The sequence below is a fragment of the Lontra canadensis genome, unplaced genomic scaffold (genome assembly GCF_010015895.1).
Source record: "Lontra canadensis isolate GAN:19392208 unplaced genomic scaffold, GSC_riverotter_1.0 scaffold37, whole genome shotgun sequence".
Taxonomy (NCBI): domain Eukaryota; kingdom Metazoa; phylum Chordata; class Mammalia; order Carnivora; family Mustelidae; genus Lontra; species Lontra canadensis.
The window spans coordinates 1,635,563-1,655,853 of NW_022631031.1; the positions used below are offsets into that span (position 1 = coordinate 1,635,563).

Sequence of the window (20,291 nt, forward strand, 5' to 3'; positions counted from 1 at the left end):
TGCCGGGAGGGAGGACCCTGAAACACAGTAATGAGAATATATGGTAATAACTTCTCCTACACAAACCCCACCTCCAAATCTTCCCCAAAGGGACCTATGGCCATCCCCTTGGTAAACCATACACTTCAGAAAAGAGAATGCCTAAACATTTTTAATATTGTTGGACACAGTCATTACTGATACCTAGGAACTCTGAGTATTATTATGGTCCCCAAGTAGGGTAGAGGTATAAGGGAACCAAATGATGAATGAAGATGGACTTGTAAAATCTTTATCTTCATCCTAACTGTCACCACCAGTAGGGTGCATACAAAGGAGTAACTGCAATTTTTTTAGAAATCACAAATGCATGGAATTACAAACTTGGCTAGTATGTTAATGCCTTTAATTAGAAAATCTTACGTTGCTTTGTAGCTGATTTTAAAAATTATTTCTATTCACGACCAGAAAACATAATTCAAAGTATGTATATTCGTTGAACACCTTTCAATGGGATCCACACTTCATAACCCAATACATTTCAATACAGATCGCACTGTTCCTCTCCTTAACCACCAGGTGGCGACGACGAGCCCACGTCTCACTCCTGCTTATCCCTCCTCTTCCTAGGCCGCCCAGCTCCCGGGAGCGCGCACGTTCCGGAGCCCACGCCGCTTGAGGCAGCTGCGGCCGCGCACGTCGGTCAGCCGCGGTTACGCCTCCGCGAGTTGGCCGAGAGTCGGGGGACCCAGGCCCATGTGGAAGCTGCTCCCCATCGCGGGCCCAGCCCGAGGTAAGGGCGGAGGGGAGAGGCCCCGGCACCGTGTTCCAGGGAGCAGCTGCGTTGTGCAGAGGGTCTGAGGAGTGATGCTTCCGGTCGGTTCCCGTTCCTCTCTCCACCTTCCGGCGCCTCCGTCGTCCCCGCCCCGGGAGGCGGCGGGAGGGGGATACGCGCACCGTACGACTGCGGTGGGGACCGCGCTGTCTTCCCGGGCAGCGCCCGGCGGGTCCTTGGCGGTGGCATCCCTCATCCAGCCTACCGCCAGGTTCTCGGTACTTGGGACCAGCTCCTCTGGCCGCATTGACCCGGCTTACAGGCCGCGCGGAATTGAGTCTTGGCCGGCCACCTGCTCTCTCCTTTAGCGTTTTAAGCTTTTGGCCAAACACTTAGAATAAGTTATCCCAGGCTAGGCGCACGATGGCAGCAGATGACTTTGTTTTGAGCACATTGTTTAATTTTGTGAAAAGCCACAGAGATGAATTGGGTAAATGGCAGCCACAGGAGAGTCATGATTTCAGTTTTGTTTTAGAGCCTTTTTTGGTCATCCGAACAACTGAAAAAGTAGGGTTTTGTTGTTGTTTCTGTTCACTTTTCAGCAGGGGCAGATGGTTATCTCCTGTTAATTGGTTGCCTGGTCAAAGTCCTTTTTGGTTGATAAGCAGATGGTAGCGTACGATTAGGTCCTGCCCCCAGGAAGTTTATTCTGATAGGCAAAAGAGCTAAATTTACAAACGGCGTATGACGTTAGGAAAATAAGTAGTAAAAAGACTAAAGATCAAGGCATCCCTGTGGACTTGGAGCAGTGCCGAGGTAGAACAGAAGCTGTTGCTGGGAAGCAGGACTTAGTTCCTTTCCAGGAACAGTTGTCTGTGGCTGGCTCTGGGTTCCTACAGAGAGAGAGAGGCAGGTAACAGTAGAAAAATGCATCCATCATCAGTGGCCAGCATTCTTAACTTCTAGGAGATTGTGACCTCTTTTCAGAATCTAACAGACATTATGGGCATTTTTCCTCTAGGAAAAAAATGTAAGTAAACCAAGGCACAATGTTTTTTCCTCGAAACAGCGCACTCTAGGCTAAGAGTTCCTGAATAACAAAATATCCAAACGTGGCTTGGCTTTCTACTTCTCTAGTTTATCTGCCCTAATTACCCTACCACTCTGAAGATGGAGTCCCAGGCTCCCATACTAAACTGCTAGTCTCCAAGAAATGTGCTATTACCTAACAATTTGTGATTTTAAACATTTTTTTTAGAAACTAAACATGTACTTGAAATGGTACCTTTAACGAAAAAAAAAAAACAAAACAAAATTCCCCAAAATGCACACTTAAATCAGGTCTGAACTGCATTGACCTATGTTGTTTACTCAGGATTCAGTACCATATGTTTTAGTTACTGTAGCATTAGGGTGTAGTTTACCATCTGGTAGGGAAAGTTCTTGTAAGTTTTAAATTTTTCTTTACAGTTTTTTAAAATTATATTTTTCCCAGTGGATTCTTGAATCAGATTCCAAACATAGTATTGTGATTTGTTTGGTAATGTATATTTATGTATGTTGATCTGGGCAAGACTTTTTTTTAAGTTTTATTTATTTGAAAGGGGGTGAGAGCATGTGTGAGAGCCAGCGGACACATGCGTAGGAGGTGGAGGCAGGGGAGGGGAGAGAATTCGAGGACCCTGCACTGAGCGCGGAGCCCAATATGGGGTTCAGTCTCATGACCCTGAGATCCTGATCTGAGCTGAAACCAAAGGTCAGAGGCTTAACGGACTGAGCCAGTCAGTTACTGCCAACACTTTTCAGTACTGTTTTCTCTTTAGAAAATGCTAGAGCTTTCCATCTAATCTTTTGCATCTTTCAGTGAGGCTTTATAGAAATTACAAGTTTTGATTTATCTGAAGTTGATTATTAAAGCTTAAAAGCAAAATAAAAATATTTTATGTAAATATTTGCTGTACCTATGTACAGCAAATATGTGTGTCTATGCATTTACTTTTTTTTTTTTTAAATTTTTAGAACCATTCAGACTTTTGACTGGTGTTGAATACGTTGTTGGAAGGAAAAACTGTGGCATTCTAATTGAAGGTGATCAGTCAATCAGTCGAAATCATGCTGTGTTAACTGCTAACTTTTCTGTAACCAACCAGGTATGTCACTAATTTTATTTCACTAGTTTAAAGTGAGGGGGTTGAAATTACAAGATTACTTTGGTGTGTATGAGGGAGTTTGTAGGATTTTTAATTCCATAAAGGTGTTAGTGTTTTATGTTAAAATTAAATACTAATTTTGGTGGTTGTAACAATGGTGTTTGTTTTGATATTTGAAGTTTCTGTTCCAGTGTCTTATTCTTTTGTAGTGATTTAGAAACTCAAAGGAAGTAGAATACATTTATACTTACTGAATGAACATTAAGTGCTTAACTCTGTATCCATCATTGTGCCAACCCTGGCAATAGAGCAGTGAACAGACCCAAGTCACATTCCTGCTTTAAAGAGTTCTTATAGCCATGTGAACACAGGCATTTCCCATGTAATGTAGTTTTTCACAGTGGGAATTGGTTCATTTTAGTAGGAAAAACACCTGTTGCTTATGTCTCACAGTTCTTTGAATGGCTTTGAGTTTGTTTTGGTTGGTTAGTTGTTTTAATCACAACAGTGGGTGGTAAAAATACTAGTGTATATAAATGGCTGTGCTCTTGATAATACTGGTGATAATAAAAGCCATTATTTTGAGCAAAGACTGCATACCAACAAATGCGGGATCTGTTCAGTAATATTTAGCTTTGGGGTCTGTATTTTTTAGGTATAAGAGAAGATTATTATTGAAATTCCTAAAGGAAAAATAAAATTATTACTTTAAGTCAGACATTCTAGCCTTTTCTCATTGGACTTTTTTTTTTTTAACTGTTTTATTTAGTTAATTAAAGAAAAAAAAAACCTTAGGGATGAAGCTGTTACGCATAAAACAGACCACACAAAAGCAAAGAAATTCTCAAATGTGTGAAATTAAGGGGTTAGAAAACTCTGCACTGACTTACAAAAATAAAGAAAATGCATGTTCTAAGAGGAGTGATGCTGGAATTCAGACACTTGCCATTAATTTCAAGTTCTGTGCCTGCAACTGAAACAGTAACTGTTGCCTTCTATGTTGGGAGGTTGGCCATCTATTCAGTTACCTATTCAAAAAGTTATCCGCTTTTTGTTTTGAAACCTTTTCCCCCTGGGAATTGTATTTACAGAGTGGTAAAAGACTTTAATTGTATTGATTTTTTTGTTCATTTGCTTCAGAGTCAAACTGGTGAGACTCCTATATTGACAATAAAAGATAATTCTAAGTATGGTACCTTTGTTAATGAGGAAAAAATGCAGAATGGCCTTTCCCAAGGTTTGAAGACAGGGGATAGAGTTACTTTTGGAGTGTTTGAAAGTAAATTCAGGTAAGATTTTTTTAAATTGGTATTAAAAATGGATGGCTTTGTTTTGCACTGATCAAATTTCAAAGGACATGATATTTATGGATAATGAATTTAAAACCATTTAATTTAGTTCCTGCTTATTACATTAGTGCACTTTGCATCGCATGTGGTTAGTGAATTTTGTCAGTCAGTGCCAAGAGTAGTTAAGAGTTGGAATGGTCTCAGAGATCCTTGTTGGGAGCTACATTTGTTTGATTCCACATAAGTCAAAGTTTAACGTTAACTTAGATCATTGTTTTTTCTTAAGTGCAACTCAAGACTTAGAAAGTGATAATTTCATAAATTAGAAAGTTAAAAAAATACATAAAAATTAAAATAGTAGCATGTGATGTGAGCTTAAAGTACTATAAGTTGCCATCTCTGGAGCTATGATAATATAACTTTATGTAACTTATTTTCATTTGCAGAGTAGAATATGAGCCTTTGGTTGCATGCTCTTCTTGTTTAGATGTTTCTGGGAAAACTGCTTTAAATCAAGCTATATTGCAACTTGGAGGACTTACTGTAAACAATTGGACAGAAGAATGTACTCATCTTGTCATGTTATCAGTCAAAGTTACCATTAAAGTAGGTTGAATGCCATGATATTATATTAAAATAAGTTCTGTGAATTTAAGCTTACTCACCAACTATACACAAGACATTTTTAAAGCCATTTATTTTAAAACTATCAGAACTGTTGTGGGTTTATATAGTGTCAGTCCGTGCCTTCATGTACCCTTTAGGCTATAATGTTTAAGATAACCTGTTTATTATTTGAGACAAGCAAAAGCATATAAAATTATATTTAGCATTTAAAAAATTTAGCATTTTAAAAATGATTTATGTTATATTTTCACCAATAAGTTTATTACAATGTGTAGTTGGTATCTCCAGTCTAAAAGTTAGCTTTTAGAGACTGGGAGTCCACTGCCAGTCTCCAGAGTTAGCATCTCTAGTCCCTTCTGTCAAGTTGTCTTCCTCCAGCTCAACTCATGGTCTCATCCTCTCTTTACTAAGTTTTTATTTGGTATAATGCCCTTAAAAGACTTTTAACTTTATAGTTTATTATTACCGTACTGTATCTTCACCATCTAGAGATATGTAGATATGTATCATTAGAGGATGCCAACTCTCATTAAAACAGTGATATATTTTGGTATGTTTTCAGATTTTACGTCTTCATCAGATTTGGTTATATCCAAAGCTAATTGAAGAATGACATTGGGAGGTGATTCGTCTCCTTTTAAACAGGTTGACTATAGATATGTGAGATTGTTTTAGGTTAATATCTATAGTAAAAAGCAACAAATATTTAGGTTCCCTTATTAGATCGTACAAAAATCTTTTAATACATAATTAGAATATGTATATTACAGCTGAACAAGTGTCAGAGAGAAAGACTTGCTGCTCAATTGAACCTCAAGTTAAACTTGTATATTGGTGGGGTTATCACTGATCAAGGATCGTTTGCAAGCTTATGAAGGTTATAAATTCAGCAGAGTGATTGGCCTCCTGAGTACTAATTTATGCTAATAAATCAAAACTTCCATTTATTAGTTTATAGTAGGGATGCAACCTCATAGTGACTGTATATTTATGTATAGACTTCAACACAATCCCCTTAAAGGTACTAAGGTACCTGAGAAGTGAAATTTAGATAATCATACACTTGCTTGGTGGTTATGAAATAAGAGCAAAGGCAGTTAAACGGTCTTGAGAGATACTTTACTGAGTCCATGACAGACTTGGAGCTAGCATCCATTCACCAAAGTACACACTATTCCAGCAACTGAGATGCGAACAGCACTGGTATTTGAATGTCACTGTATATACACCAGCAACGAACGTGCAGAGTAATCCTTTTTCAGTATTTTTGATCAGCCATGTGCCAAAAAAGAAAACCTACTTACTATATTATTTGTTTTGGAAAATTTTCCGAAAGTACAGGTTACCTTATATTTTTAAAATCATTAAATGTTAGAACCAAAAGGAAGTTTACGGAACATTCAGTTAAATTTTTATTTTCTGAAGAGGAAACTGAGGTATGGAGGACTTAAATCCTTTGCCCAGAATCACATGTATTGGAGCCTGCCCTCTGCCAGAGGCCAGTTATTTCACTCATCATTCGCGGTTGTTGTATTCAGATTCCAGTTTTGAGAGACACCCTACATTGCTTGCTCATGTTTAAGTAATACCCTATGTTATCGGAAGCATACTTAGACATTCTTCAGTTGGATTATTTCCTAAAATTATGCTGAATCCTTATTTTCATCTCCAGTGGTGGTGGTTTCTAATCTTTTTCAGATTTTGTGGTACCTTTTTATTTGACGTTTATAGCTTAGTTCACTTGCTAGTTGAAGTTTCTCCACCCTTATCTAACCCCAATCTCCATGTATTTATTTTGAGCTTTTATGCCGCCCCAAACAGTTATTCCTTTATTTACTTTCTTGAAAATACTTTATTCCATAGTTACAATCCGTTCAAAGGTCATTTAGGCAGAAAAGATCTTATAGCTCAAGTGTATCTCTTGATCTTGTCTTCTCTAGGGTAGTTGTTACATTTTCTTAATTCTCAGGTCTACTTTTTAACATTGTAAGAACTTTTAAATTGGAATACATTTTAAAATTCACTTATTTTATGTTATATTGTTCTGCCCTCCCCAAAGCTATTATTAAATTAATATTGTAATATGTGGCTCCTTAAAATTAAGTGATGATACAGAGAGTTGTATACCAAAATTAAACAGTGACCAAATACTTTAGTTTTGTAGATTGTGGCTCCTTTATAAATTTAGAGAAGTGAAAGGAAAAACCTAATGAACAGAACAGCCCCTTTGTAGTCTCTAACCTAAAACTTTTCTTTAAAGAAAAGCTATCGCGTGATTATTTGTATTCACATGTGTTTTCTTCTTTCCAGACAATATGTGCACTCATTTGTGGACGTCCGATTGTAAAGCCAGAATATTTTGCTGAATTTCTTAAAGCGGTTAAGTCGAATAAACAGCCGCCACAAATTGAAAGGTATATCCTGTATTTTTTTTAACCTATACCAGTTTATTAAAGGATACGATAAAGGATGCTCACCAACAGCCTGATAGAGAGATACATAAGGCAAGGTATGGGAAAGGGGCATGGAGCTTCATGCTCACTCCAGGCACACCCCTCTCCCCGCACCTCCATGTGTTCACCAACCCGGAAGTTCTGCATCGTGTATTTTAGATAAAATACGACATGCAGAATGCAATAGCACTAATTTTATTTAGGTTGATTTCCTCTTTAATGACTGTTTCAGGATGTAGTGCTCAGTTTAATGAAGTTTTTTTGTTGTTGTTAGTATGTAAAAGGGTTTGTTGGTGTTCCTTATCTCAGTGAAATGTTACATATGTGCCAATATTTTTTTTTTTTAAGATTTTATTTATTTATTAGCACAAAGTGGGGGTTAGAAGAAGAGGGAGAAGCAGACTCCCTACTGAGCAGGGAGTCTGACGAGGAGCTTGATCCCAGGACTATGAGATCATTACCTGAGCTGAAGGCAGATGCTTAACCAACTGAGCCACCCAGTGACCCCATTTGTGCCAATATTTATACAAAAAAAAGGACCGCAAATGGCACAGAGGTATAATCAAAAGGCCACATGTTCCAATGCCATGCATCATGTAGGCAGGACCCCTGAAATTGTTGGTCCTGCAATTGGTGCAGCCACACTGTTGTGCAATCACGTAGTCCTGGGTCAGAATATTAACAGCACTGTGGCTTTGGGAATGGAGCTTATTTCTTTTGAGCGTCAGTTACCTCCTTTGAAAAATGAGACTAATACCTGTCCTATATTTAAGTATTTAATAGTATTAGTTACTTTAAGTAATAGAGTATACAAAGTCTGAGCATTTTGCCTGGCACTATAGTAGGTGCTTATTAAAAGAAGTGCTGCTGATTGCAGTAAGTATGGAATAAGATTCACAATAGCTTTATGATGATGGTGATGATGATTTTAGATACTTCACTAAATTTGTGAACCACCCGACTAAGGGATCTATCTACTGTATAGTATATGTGATGCTTTAATATGAGCTATGGTTGAAGAGGAATATGTTTGGATTTTTATTTTCGGATTGCATGGTTAAATTGCTGGTGACTATAAAATGATGGGTGTTTTTAGTCAATTTTGCACAAGAACATGCTTGCCTAAAATATGTTAATAGATTATAGTCTATATGGCCTAATAGGTAGATTGTGTATTTGTAAGCTCATCTTGAGGTTGTAGGACAACTTTGAATATTTGAGGCTTTAAAAATCTTGAATGTCATGCAAGTTAAGAATTCTGTTAGTAGGGGCGCCTGGGTGGCTCAGTGGGTTAAGCCGCTGCCTTCGGCTCAGGTCATGATCTCGGGGTCCTGGGATCGAGTCCCACATCGGGCTCTCTGCTCAGCAGGGAGTCTGCTTCCCTCTCTCTCTCTCTCTGCCTGCCTCTCCGTCTACTTGTGATCTCTCTCTGTCAAATAAATAAATAAAATCTTTAAAAAAAAAAAAAGAATTCTGTTAGTAGTTCAGAATATCATTAGCTATTATAAACTGTCTTGCCCATTGCTGGGTTTTTTTTGGGGGGGGGAGAGGGTACTATTTATGCCTAATATGTGTCTGTTTTTAAAAGTTACTGAAAGTCAGATTTTTCTTCTTGTTTTTATTTTTTTCATTTGGGAGGTTTCTTATATTTTATATTCAGGCTAATGTATAATGTAATATTTTGAGACTCTGGAAAGAGGTCCTCAGATTTTTAAAATAGATGATTGTAAACTTAATTTTGAGTGCTAGACTCCTGTGAGAACATGAAAACACTAGTCTTTCCTCCAGAAACTTAACTTTCATGCTACCAACTTGCATAGTATTTCAGGAGAATCACATCTTTCTCTGAAGCCTATTCATGATCCTCCCTATGGAAGCCAATAAATACCATAAATAATGATTCTTGCTACAGAAAATAAATGATTATTAATCCTACATTACTTGGAAGTGGAGGGTCTGATAGGTTTCTACTAATGATGATAATGTGTTTTATGGTCTTGAAAGTTTTAGAATTAGTCATTGATTTCCACTTACTGTTTAGAGTCCCTGGTATGTTTAACCAGGATCTGTTTTTGACTTTAGGTTCAACATAATTTTTTCTAGCTTCAGTTTATGACTGTATTAACTTAGATGACTATATTAAAACATCTTTGCTGTAAGATTAATATCTTCTCATTCAGTCTTAACCATGAAAAGCATTTACATTAGCCTGTGTTTGATAATGGCAACTGATGATCGATCACATTTTATATTACATTGAAAAATTAGTTTTTGCCTTCGTCTTACTGGGACCCATTTTAATATCCATGTTGAAGTCTTTTTTGACTATGTACTCAACTATGAAATAGAAAAGATTCAATTTAAATATTAAATAGTAGGATAGGTTACAAAAGGTTGATGAAATAAATGTGATGGCTCTATAATAAAATTTAACAGTCTCTTCTAGTTCTGAAAAGCATTATCACTGTATTTAAAATAAAAGGGATATTTTTAACCTAACAAAAAGTCTAGTTCTATTTAGTACAGTTGTGTCATCATCTCTTGCACTATTAGCAAGAGACAGGGTAAGACAGAGTTTAAGCTTTATGTACCTGACGTGATTTGTGATATCTCATTTGTCTAAACTGTCATCAAAATACCAATGTAGATGAAGTCATTTTTAGAAGATGTCACTCAAAATATTTATTTTGATAATCAGTACTTTATTAAAGGAAGCTCATTAAAATATTGTATATTTTCTGAACGTAAAGAAATGATTCCTTAAAAAAGAGAAGGAGTTACTTTTGTTTGAATTTTTACAGTTTCATACTGTGGAGTGCTCTCTCAATTACTGTATTTCAAATAACAGTCATTGTTTTCGGGAAAACACTGTTGGGAGAAGGTTAATCTTTGCATTCATGTAATACAACTTGTCGAATGTGCCAAAAGTGCAAGGCCCTGATTGCCCTATATACCCAGGCCATTTCTTACCGTTTGCAGTGAGAAGCCTTAAGGGAAGAGGTAGTGTCCCTTTTGGGACAGAGAACAGGCCTGCGTATAATTTGCTGTGAAACTCATGGATTCTGAACTTCATTGTTCCTCTCTCCTGTAATACAGCCTACTGTATGTGCCTTTTATATCATCCCCACAGGACTTGGTCAGGGAGGAGATCTACCATAGATATGCTGAGGCTTGCTGCTCACATTGTCTCTGATCCAGGAGTCTTATGTCTTCTGCCCACATCCACGAAACAACAGGCTAACTAACTGGCTTTTAGTCAAATATCAGACCCAAGAGACACATTAGTCTTAAACAGTCTTAGTTTATGGAGTTGAGTGTATATAATCAATCAAAATTCAAGGCAAAGAAGTCTGACATATAGCACAAATTTTTTCCTGACAATATAACCTTATATTTTTACAAGTTTGAATGTCACTGTAATTTGGGCCTTTCAGAGATCACCAAAAGGAAGTGGTATAATAAGTTCTTATACAAATTATGAACATGGGGCTATAGGACTGACTAATGAAATAAACAGCTGTCCAGATGTTGGGCAAATGAATGTTGTGGCTTGAAATGCAGTTTCCATGACCAAAATTTACATAAATTGAGAAAAATTCTGTATTTGAGAAATTTGGGGACAGAAATTAAGATGATGTACTTTGAATTAGATGAAATTTATGGACAGATATTAAAATGATGTTCTTTGAATTAAATGAAATTTATTGAAGATGATTTAAGGAATTTAAAAGCCATAAAAATGTACATAGGAAAAAGTCAGTATTTCTAGATTAATATTTTCTAGAATTTGTGAATTATATGTACTAGTTACTAGATAATAAGACATTATTTGTAGCTCTCAAAGTTTCTATATAAATTACAGAAATTATTTAGGCAGTGTGCCTCTAACCTTGGTCTCTGCCACGTTAATTTACTCTTTTCTAAATTTTTTTTACTGTCAAATCACTAGAGCCTCAGAAATGCTTTAAAACTTCTAGAACATACTGCTTTAGAAATACTGATTTTTAATCATGTTCCTCACATTTATTATTAGTTTCTTTTCTTGTTCTCATTGTTACACTAGTAAAGAGAAGAAGTCTTGTCTAGGTATATAAAGTTCAGAGCTTAGTGTATTTGCTGTATTATCAATAATTTGATATATATATTCATATATGTATATACATACATACATGTATGTATGTATATACATACATACATGTATGTATTATGTATGTATGTATACACATGTGTTCTTGACCCCAATGTTTGGTTAGATTCTTCACAATACAGTGATGTATTTTTTTTGCAAGATCAGTCTTACTGAGTGGCTCAAATTTACCACTGTTTTTAAAAGAAAATCAAGGGGCACCTGGGTGGCTCAGTGGGCTAATAAGCCTCTGCTTTTGGCTCAGGTCATGATCTCAGGGTCCTGGGATCGAGCCCCGCATTGGGCTCTCTGCTCAGCAGGGAGCCTGCTTCCCCCACCTCTGTCTGCCTGCTTCTCTGCCTACTTGTGATCTCTGTCAAATAAAATCTTTAGAAAAAAGAAAACAAAAACATATTTTTTCAGTCCCAGAATTTTAATGCTCAAATCTATATATAGGGGCAGTTAAGGGATGTTTACATTTTTTTGGTCTACTTTTAATTTATATTTTGTACTATCAGTTTACTACCAAATATTTCTTAATGCCTATCATGAATTAAGCAATATAGACCTGAGGATATAGTGATGAGCCAAAAAGCATTGCAGTTTCTGCCCTCATGGCACTTGGTAGAAGAGCCAAATACTAAAAATGACACACATTGAAGTTAGAACTCTGATAGTGCCATCAAGAAAAACTAAAGGTATATGATGCTCCTATCTTTAGGAACGTGATTCAAGGTTTAACAAATGTTCAGTCTTCATTGAACTAAACTATAATGAACTGTTTTCTGGGTATAGTAAACTATTAGTTGGGATAAAATTAAGAATGACAGTGTGATTAACAGTGGTGTAGTTAATTTAAAAATCATATTTCATTGTCAGTGGAAGGCAGTAAGACTCACATCTACTCAGCTCTATGTATGTGCTAAACATTTACACACCATTTTTACCTAGGACTGGCTCCATCATCTGGTGTTACAGTACTATGTACACTAATTCGTGAACTAGCCATTTGTGTGTAAGTGAAGTGATAGTTGCCTTTCACACTGAAAGAAGTGTGAAATATGCGAGAATTCTTATTAAAAGGGAGAGGATAAAAGGCATTCAAAGAGATAGTAAAAATTATCTTATTTATGAATTAGAATATTTACTAATTTTCTTTTTTTTTTTAAGATTTTATTTATTTATTTGACAGACAGAGATCACAAATAGGCAGAGAGGCAGGCAGAGAGAGAGAGAGAGGAGGAAGCAGGCTCCCTGCTGAGCAGAGAGCCCCATGTGGGGCTTGATCCCAGGAACCTGGTATCATGACCTGAACCGAAGGCAGAGGCTTTAACCCACTGACCCATCCAGGCGCCCTGAATATTTACTAATTTTCTAGCACTAACTTTTCTTATTGTAGATATAACTTAAATGGTTAAAATAGTTTTCACTATTCTCTGTGTCTTTAAAAGTAAATAAATAGAATTGTAAAGTCAGGTGTTTAGAAATCAGAATAATGCAGTAGGTTGCATTTCCCTCTGTTGGCTAGGTCAGCTGTTGCCTGCAGATAACTCATTTATTTGAGATTGCAGGTTCTAGGAATCACTGTCTTAGAATAAATGTACAGTATCCATTGTAGCAGGTTAAAACACATACATTTTGTGGTTTGATCAGTTATAAGAATTAAAAATTAATGTAGTTGTTTAATCATGACTTAGCTAACTTTGTGAAATACGTATGTTGCCAAGGAGAAATCCGAGGGGAAAAAATGTAAGGAAATTAGTTCTAAAATATGGGAGAGTGATCCTCATGGCCTAAATATTTTTACCATATTAGCTGTTGCTCTCTGCAGATGGCTGAGTCTAGATTGTTTAGTGACTGATTGTCCAGGTTGTGTATTTTCCCTATCCTACATTGCTTCCTTATCATCACCATGATATGTTAGTAACTTTTTTAATTTAAGATTTTCTTTTTAGAACCGTTTTAGGTTCATTTCAAAATTGAGAGGAAGGTACAGAGGCTCCCCAAGTACTTCCTGTTTCCACACATGTATTGCCTCCCTCAATAGGGGTACCTCCATCAAAGTAGCATGAGCCTGCATTGACGTCATAATCACCCAAATTCCGTAATTTACATTAGGATTTACTCTTGGTATTGTACATTCTGTGGGTTTGGATAAATATGACATATAGCAATCATTATAGTATCATACTGAGTATTTTTACTGCCCTGAAAACCCTCTGTACCCTACCTGTTCATCGTTGCCACTCCCCCAACTCCCAGCAACTCTACCGTTTCCATAGTTTGCCTTTTCCAGAATGTCATATAGTTGGAATAATATAGTAGGTAGCCTTTTCAGAATGGCTTTTTTCACTTAGTAAAATGCATTTAAACTTTCTCCATGTCTTCATGGCTTGGTAGCTCATTTCTTTTTAGTGCTGAGTAATAATTGCAGTGTTTGAATATACTATGGTTTATCTGTTCACCTACTGAAGGATATCTTGGTTACTTCCAAGTTATGGCAGTTAAGAATAAAGCTGCTATTCACATCTGTGCAGGTTTTAGTATGGACTTAATTTTTTCAGCTCTTTTGGATAAATACCAGGGAGTGCAGTTGCTGGATCATACAGTAAGAATGTGGTTAGTTTTGTGAGAAAGTACCAAATTGTTTTCCAAAGTGGCTTTACGATTTTGCATTCTCACCAGCAGTGAATGAAAGTTCCTGGCACTCCACATTCTCACAAGCGTTTGGTGTTATTTATGTTCTGGATTTTGGCCATTCTAATATATGTGTAATAGTGTCTCATTCTAATTTCCATTTTCCTGATAACATGATGTGTTGAGCATCTTGTGCTTATTTGTTATCAGTATATTTCTTTGGTCACATAGCTGTTAAGATTATGGTCCTTTCAAAAGAAAAATTCTTAAATTCAATTTAGTTAACATATAGTGTCTTATTAGTTTTAGGGTTAGAATTTAGTGACTCATCAGTTGCATATAACACCCAGTGCTCATTACATCAAGTGCCCTCCTTAATGCCCATCACCCAATTTCCTTATCCCCTTAGGTACCCTCCTTTCTTCCAGCAACCCTTAGTTTGTTTCCTATAGCTAAGAGTCTCTTATGGTTTGCCTTCCCCTCTGTTTTTCCTTCCCTTCCCCTATGTTCATCTATTTTATTTCTTAAATTCCATATATGAGTGAGATCCTATGGTATTTGTCTTTCTCTGACTGACTTAGGTCACTTAATATAATACTCTCTAATTCGATCCATGTTATTGCAAATGGCAAGATTTCATTCTTTTGGATGACTGAGTAATACTCCCATCGTGTGTGTGTGTGTGTGTGTATCACATCTTTATCCACTTATCGTCAATGGACATCTGGGCTCTTTTCATATTTTAGCTATTATGGACATTGCTACTATAAACATTGGGGTGCCTGTGCCCCTTTGAATCATTTTGTTTGTGTCCTTTGGATGAGTACCCAGTAGTGCTATTGTGGGTTGTGGGGTAGTTCTATTTTTAACTTTTTGAGAAACCTCCATGCTGTTTTCCAGAGTGACTGCGTCAATTTGTATTTCCACCAAGAGTATAAGAGGGTTCCCCTTTTTCTGCATCCTTGCCAGTGTCTGGTGTTTCCTGAGTTGTTAATTTTAGCCATTCTGACTAGTGTGAGATGATGATGTTTTTGTTTTGATTTGTGTTTTCCTGATGAGGAGTGATGTTGAGCATTTTTTCATGTGTCTAATAGCCATTTGTATGTCTTCTTTGGAGATCTGTTTGTTCATGTCTTCTGCCCATTTCTTTTTTTTAAGATTTTATTTATTCATTTGACAGAGATCACAAGTAGGCAGAGAGAGAGAGAGAAGCGGGCTCCCCGCTGAGCAGAGAGCCCGATGCGGGACTCGATCGCAGGACCCTGAGATCATGACCTGAGCCGAAGGCAGTGGGTTAACCCACTGAGCCACCCAGGCGCTCCCCATTTCTTGATTGGATTTTTTGTTTTTTGGGCTGTTGAGTTTGATACATTCTTTATAGATTTTGGATTAGCCCTTTACCTGATAAGACATTTGCAAATATCTTCTTCCATTCTCTAGGTTGCCTTTTGATTTTGTTGTTTTCTTTGCTGTGCAAAAGCTTTTTATCCTGATGAAGTCCCAGTAGTTGATTTTTGCTTTTGTTTCCCTTGCCTCTGGAGACATGTCTAGCAAGAAGTTGCTATAAGATTTGTCCCATTTTTTAATCAGATTGTTTGTTTTCTTACTGTTGAATTTTGAGAATTCTTTGTATATTTTGGGTAACAGACCTTTATCAGATGTGAGTTTTGCAAGTATTTTCTCACACTTTCTTGTACATCTCATTTTCTTGACGTCTCTCATGGAGCAGAAGTTCAAAAATTTTTTTTAGAAGTTTTAAATGTTAGTGAGTCTAGCTTATAATTACTTCATTCATAGATCATGACTGGTGTATCTAAAAAGTCACTGCCATAACAAAGGTCATCTGGATTTTCTTCTCTTATTTATGTTATCTTCTAGGAGTTTTATAGATTAGCATTTTACTTTAGGTCTGTGATCCATTTTGAGTTAATTTTTGTGAACACTGTAAGGTCTGCATCTAGATTCTTTTTTTTTTTATGTGAAACATCCCAGTATCATCATCATTTGTTGAAAACACTATCTGAGCTCCATTGAACGGCCTTTGTTCCTTTGTTAAAGATCAGTTGACTAATTTATGTCAGTATATTTCTGGGCTCTCTGTTCTCTTTTATTTTTTTCATAATACCAGACTCTCTTGATTACTGTAGCTTTATAGTAAATCTTGAATTTGGATCATATTAGTACTCCAACTTTGTTCTTCCTTAATATTATGTTGGCTATTCTAGGTCTTTTGCCTCTATGTAAACTTCAGAATCTGTTTGTGAGTACCCACAAAATAACTTGCTGGGGGTTTACTGGGGTTACATTTAATCTATAGATCAAGTTGGGAAGAACTGACATCTTGACAATACTGGATTTTCTTATCTATGAGCATTAGTAACTAGTAATTTTTACCTGAAGGTAGAGAGTTAAGCTGAAGGACTGATCAATTATAGATTGCTGTAGCAGAAGGTTTGATTATACAGAAAGTTGAAACTGAACTGATGTGAGGCTTAAGAATTACCTGTTGATTTTATGTATTTTCTTCTTTTCCCTCATTGTCATGGATGATTAAGATGTTCTTATTTTATAGCATTATGTTAAAGAGCTAAAAGTGTGTTTTTGATGGGGGGCGTAGGAGGGAGAGAGAATCCTAAGCAGGCTGCATACCCAGTGCATAGCCTGCTGCTCCCACAACCTCAAGATGATGACCTGAGCTCAAATCAAGAGTTCAGATGCTTAATGAACTGAGCCACCCAGGTGCCCCCAAAGATTGTGTTTTCTAATCTCACTTTGGAAATTTTATTTAAATTGACAAATATTTTAAGTTTTATAATTTCCTGAGCTTCTCTAAAAGGATCTCTAATAAAACACTTAAAATAGTAGTTCATAGAATTGGATGTGAACATTGTTAACACACGTTGGTTCCCGGGAAACATAAGATGCGAATAGAATTTGATCTTTGTGGACAGTGTCTCTTTCAACCTTTTGTAATTCACAAAACGTGTCCGAGTCTTGTATATTAAACTGTACTTCGGGATTGTCTACCCTTGGATTATATTTTTTTCAAAAATAAGGAACAGTTATGCTGTTCTGTTTGGCATCTGTCCCCTGTCACCATTTTGTCCCAGATAAAACCCTTACTTTAAAAAAATAATAGTTTGGGGCACCTGGGTGGCTCAGTGGGTTAAGCCGCTGCCTTCGGCTCAGGTCATGATCTCAGGGTCCTGGGATCGAGTCCCGCATCGGGCTCTCTGCTCGGCAGGGAGCCTGCTTCCCTCTCTCTCTCTCTCTCTCTCTGCCTGCCTCTCTGTCTACTTGTGATCTCTATCAAATAAATAAATAAAATCTTAAAAAAAAATAATAGTTTAATGATGAATTAATGATATTATGAAAATTAAACCTTCCTGGTTTCTAGATAGCCACTCTGTTCAGTATAACAGTATACATAGAGAATAATATATATTTAAAATGTACTGTAAATTTTTTTTTTTTTTTTTTTACAGCTTTTACCCACCTATTGATGAACCAGCTATTGGAAATAAAAACATTGATCTGTCAGGACGACAAGAAAGAAAGCAAATCTTCAAAGGGAAAACATTTGTATTTTTGAATGCCAAACAGGTAATCTTATGAGCTAAATTTTGCTGAAGAAAACATTATCAACTAGATAAATTATTACTGTTATCAATAGTTTTTTTTTTTTTTCTTTTGAAATTTTATATGGAAGTGTGAAGTGAAACTGTCTAGGCAACAGAACTTGCCTGGTATTCATGTATATGAGATTTTTTTTTTTGACATATGTTAATTGGCCAATTAAGTTTATATAAATATATAAGTGAGAGGGTGGGGATAGAAAACTAATTTAAGTCTTTACTTGGTCAGTTAGTAAATAGCTCTTGAATGTCTTCAGTGTGCTGAAATGGGGATTCAAAGAGTTTATGTTGTAGGTGGAAAATGTAAGCAAGCCTACAGAGTCCTGTGAATTAAGTATGATAAGGAAATGCAAAGAATGTAACAATTCCAAGGCTGCAGAGATATCTGGTGAACTGGGGATTTTCTGAGTGGAAGCTGGGATTGTCTTCTCAAAAAGTAGAACCAATTCTATCTCAGTTCTACTTTTATTTTATTTCTCTAATACAAATGAATGGATAAAGATGTATATATACAATGGAATATTACTCAGCCATAAAAAATAATGAAACTTGCCATTTGCAATGATGGGGATGGAGCTAGAGTATAATGCTAAGCTAAATAAGTCATTCAGAGAAAGACAAATACCACATGATTTCATTCATGTGTGGAATTTAAGAAACAAAACAAACTAGGAAATAGAAGAAAAAGAGAGGCAAACCAAGGAACAGATTCTTTTTTTTTTTTTTTTTTAAAGATTTTATTTATTTATTTGACAGAGAGAGATCACAAGCAGGCAGAGAGGCAGGCAGAGAGGAGGAAGCAGACTCCCTGCTGAGCAGAGAGCCCGATGCGGGGCTCGATCCCAGGACCCTGAGATCATGACCTGAGCCGAAGGCAGCGGCTTAACCCACTGAGCCACCCAGGCGCCCCAAGGAACAGATTCTTAACCTTAGACACAAACTGATGGTTATCAGAGGGGAGGAGGTGGGGGTATGGGTGAAATAGGTGATGGGGACTGTGATGTGTACTTGTGATGAGCACTGGGTGATATGGAAATGTAGAATTACTATATTGTATACCTGAAACTAATATAACACTGTTAACTGCACTGGAATTAAAATAAATTTAAACGAATGTATTCAAGGAATTGAATGTGGCTAGTTCATTATATTTTTTCTATTTCTATTTTTAGCATAAAAAGTTAAGTTCAGCAGTTGTTTTTGGAGGAGGAAATGCCAGATTGATAACAGAAGAAAATGAAGAAAAATATAGTTTCTTTTCAGCTCCTGGAATTTGTGTCGTTGATGTAGGAATAACAAGTTCACAGACTCTAATTCCTGACTCTCAGAAAAAATGGATTCACTCAATTATGGATCAGCTCCAGAGGTACAGAATTATCTTTATTAATAAAAAAAAATAAAGGCCCTTTTATCTGTAACTTTTCTATTGTACTGAATTAACAGTGTAGAAGGATATACAAGAACTACATTTTATTGTGTAAAAACTGCTACTGAGATAATTTTTGTACATTTCATGGTCGTGCTTCTGCAGGAGATTCTTTGGAGAATATTCTTAGGGTTAGAACCTCTGGGTCACAGGTTATGTGAATACTCAACCTCTCGAGTTTCAAACTTGTTTTCCGCTTTATACTTCCGCCCACAGTATGTAAGAGATCAAGTAGATGCACATTGTTTTCCACACTTGGTATTGTTAGACTTTACATTGTTTGCTAATTAAATGGATATATAATCATATCCTGTGATTTTTTGTTTCTGTTTTTGTCATCACCAGTGATGCTTAACATTTTTTCTGATATTTAATAGATGTCTGTTTTTCCTGTTCTGAAATATCTGCTCATGTTTTTGTTTTTGTTTGTTTGTTTTTTAGATTTTGGTTTGTTGATTTGACAGAGATCACAAGTAGGCAGAGAGGCAGGCAGAGAGAGGGGGAAGCAGGCTCCCCACTGAGCAGAGAGCCCAGTGTGGGGCTTGATCCCAGGACCCTGAGATCATGACCCGAGCCCAAGGCAGAGGCTTAACCCGCTGAGTCACCCAGGCACCCCTCTTGTCATGTTTTTTACCCAGTTTTCTAATTGTAGTTTTTTATACAGATTTCCCTGTTTGTGTGCGTGTGTGTGTATGTATGTGTTTTAGTTCTGTCCAGTTTTATCACTTGTTGGTACATATATCACCACCTTAGTCAAGATAAAGAGCAGTTCCATCCCCACAAGGATCCGTCCTATTCTTTTATAACCATACCCACTTCCCTCCCTCCCTCCCTCCCCATCTCTCACTCCATGTCCCCAAATCCTGGAAAACCACTAATTCATTCTCCATTTCTAAAATTTTGTCTTTTAAAAAAGTGTTATATAAATGAAATCATATTATATACACTTTAGGACTGGTTTTTCTCATTCAGCAAAGTTTTTTGGAGATCATCTAAGTTGTTTGTATCATTCATCCTTTTTAATTGCTGAGTAGTATTGAGTATATATAGATGTGTATATACTAGTTTTTGAGTCATTCTTACATTTTTTCCAATTTTTGTTACAAATAAAACCTCTGTAAACATACATGTACAAGTTTCTTTGTGAATGTAAGTTTTCATTTCTTTGGAATAAATGCCCTAGAGTGCAGTTTC

The 20,291-nt window shown here is 36.5% G+C and overlaps 1 protein-coding gene across 3 annotated transcripts in view; it reads left to right on the plus strand.

The window, feature by feature from the left end:
* The first annotated feature begins 647 nt into the window (after positions 1-647).
* Positions 648-20,291, plus strand: part of NBN (nibrin) — a 48,913-nt gene continuing 29,269 nt past the window's right edge. Inside the window, exons 1-7 of one of the 3 annotated variants that reach the window (XM_032869074.1) lie at positions 648-772; positions 2,774-2,904; positions 4,045-4,193; positions 4,640-4,799; positions 7,131-7,234; positions 17,522-17,639; positions 18,844-19,037. In XM_032869074.1, the coding sequence (XP_032724965.1) occupies positions 736-772; positions 2,774-2,904; positions 4,045-4,193; positions 4,640-4,799; positions 7,131-7,234; positions 17,522-17,639; positions 18,844-19,037 (893 nt within the window). In that variant the 5' untranslated portion in view covers positions 648-735. Of the gene's footprint in view, positions 773-2,773; positions 2,905-4,044; positions 4,194-4,639; positions 4,800-5,382; positions 5,466-7,130; positions 7,235-17,521; positions 17,640-18,843; positions 19,038-20,291 lie in introns of those variants that run through there. The other 2 variants (XM_032869075.1, XM_032869076.1) reach the window with 2 other exon arrangements.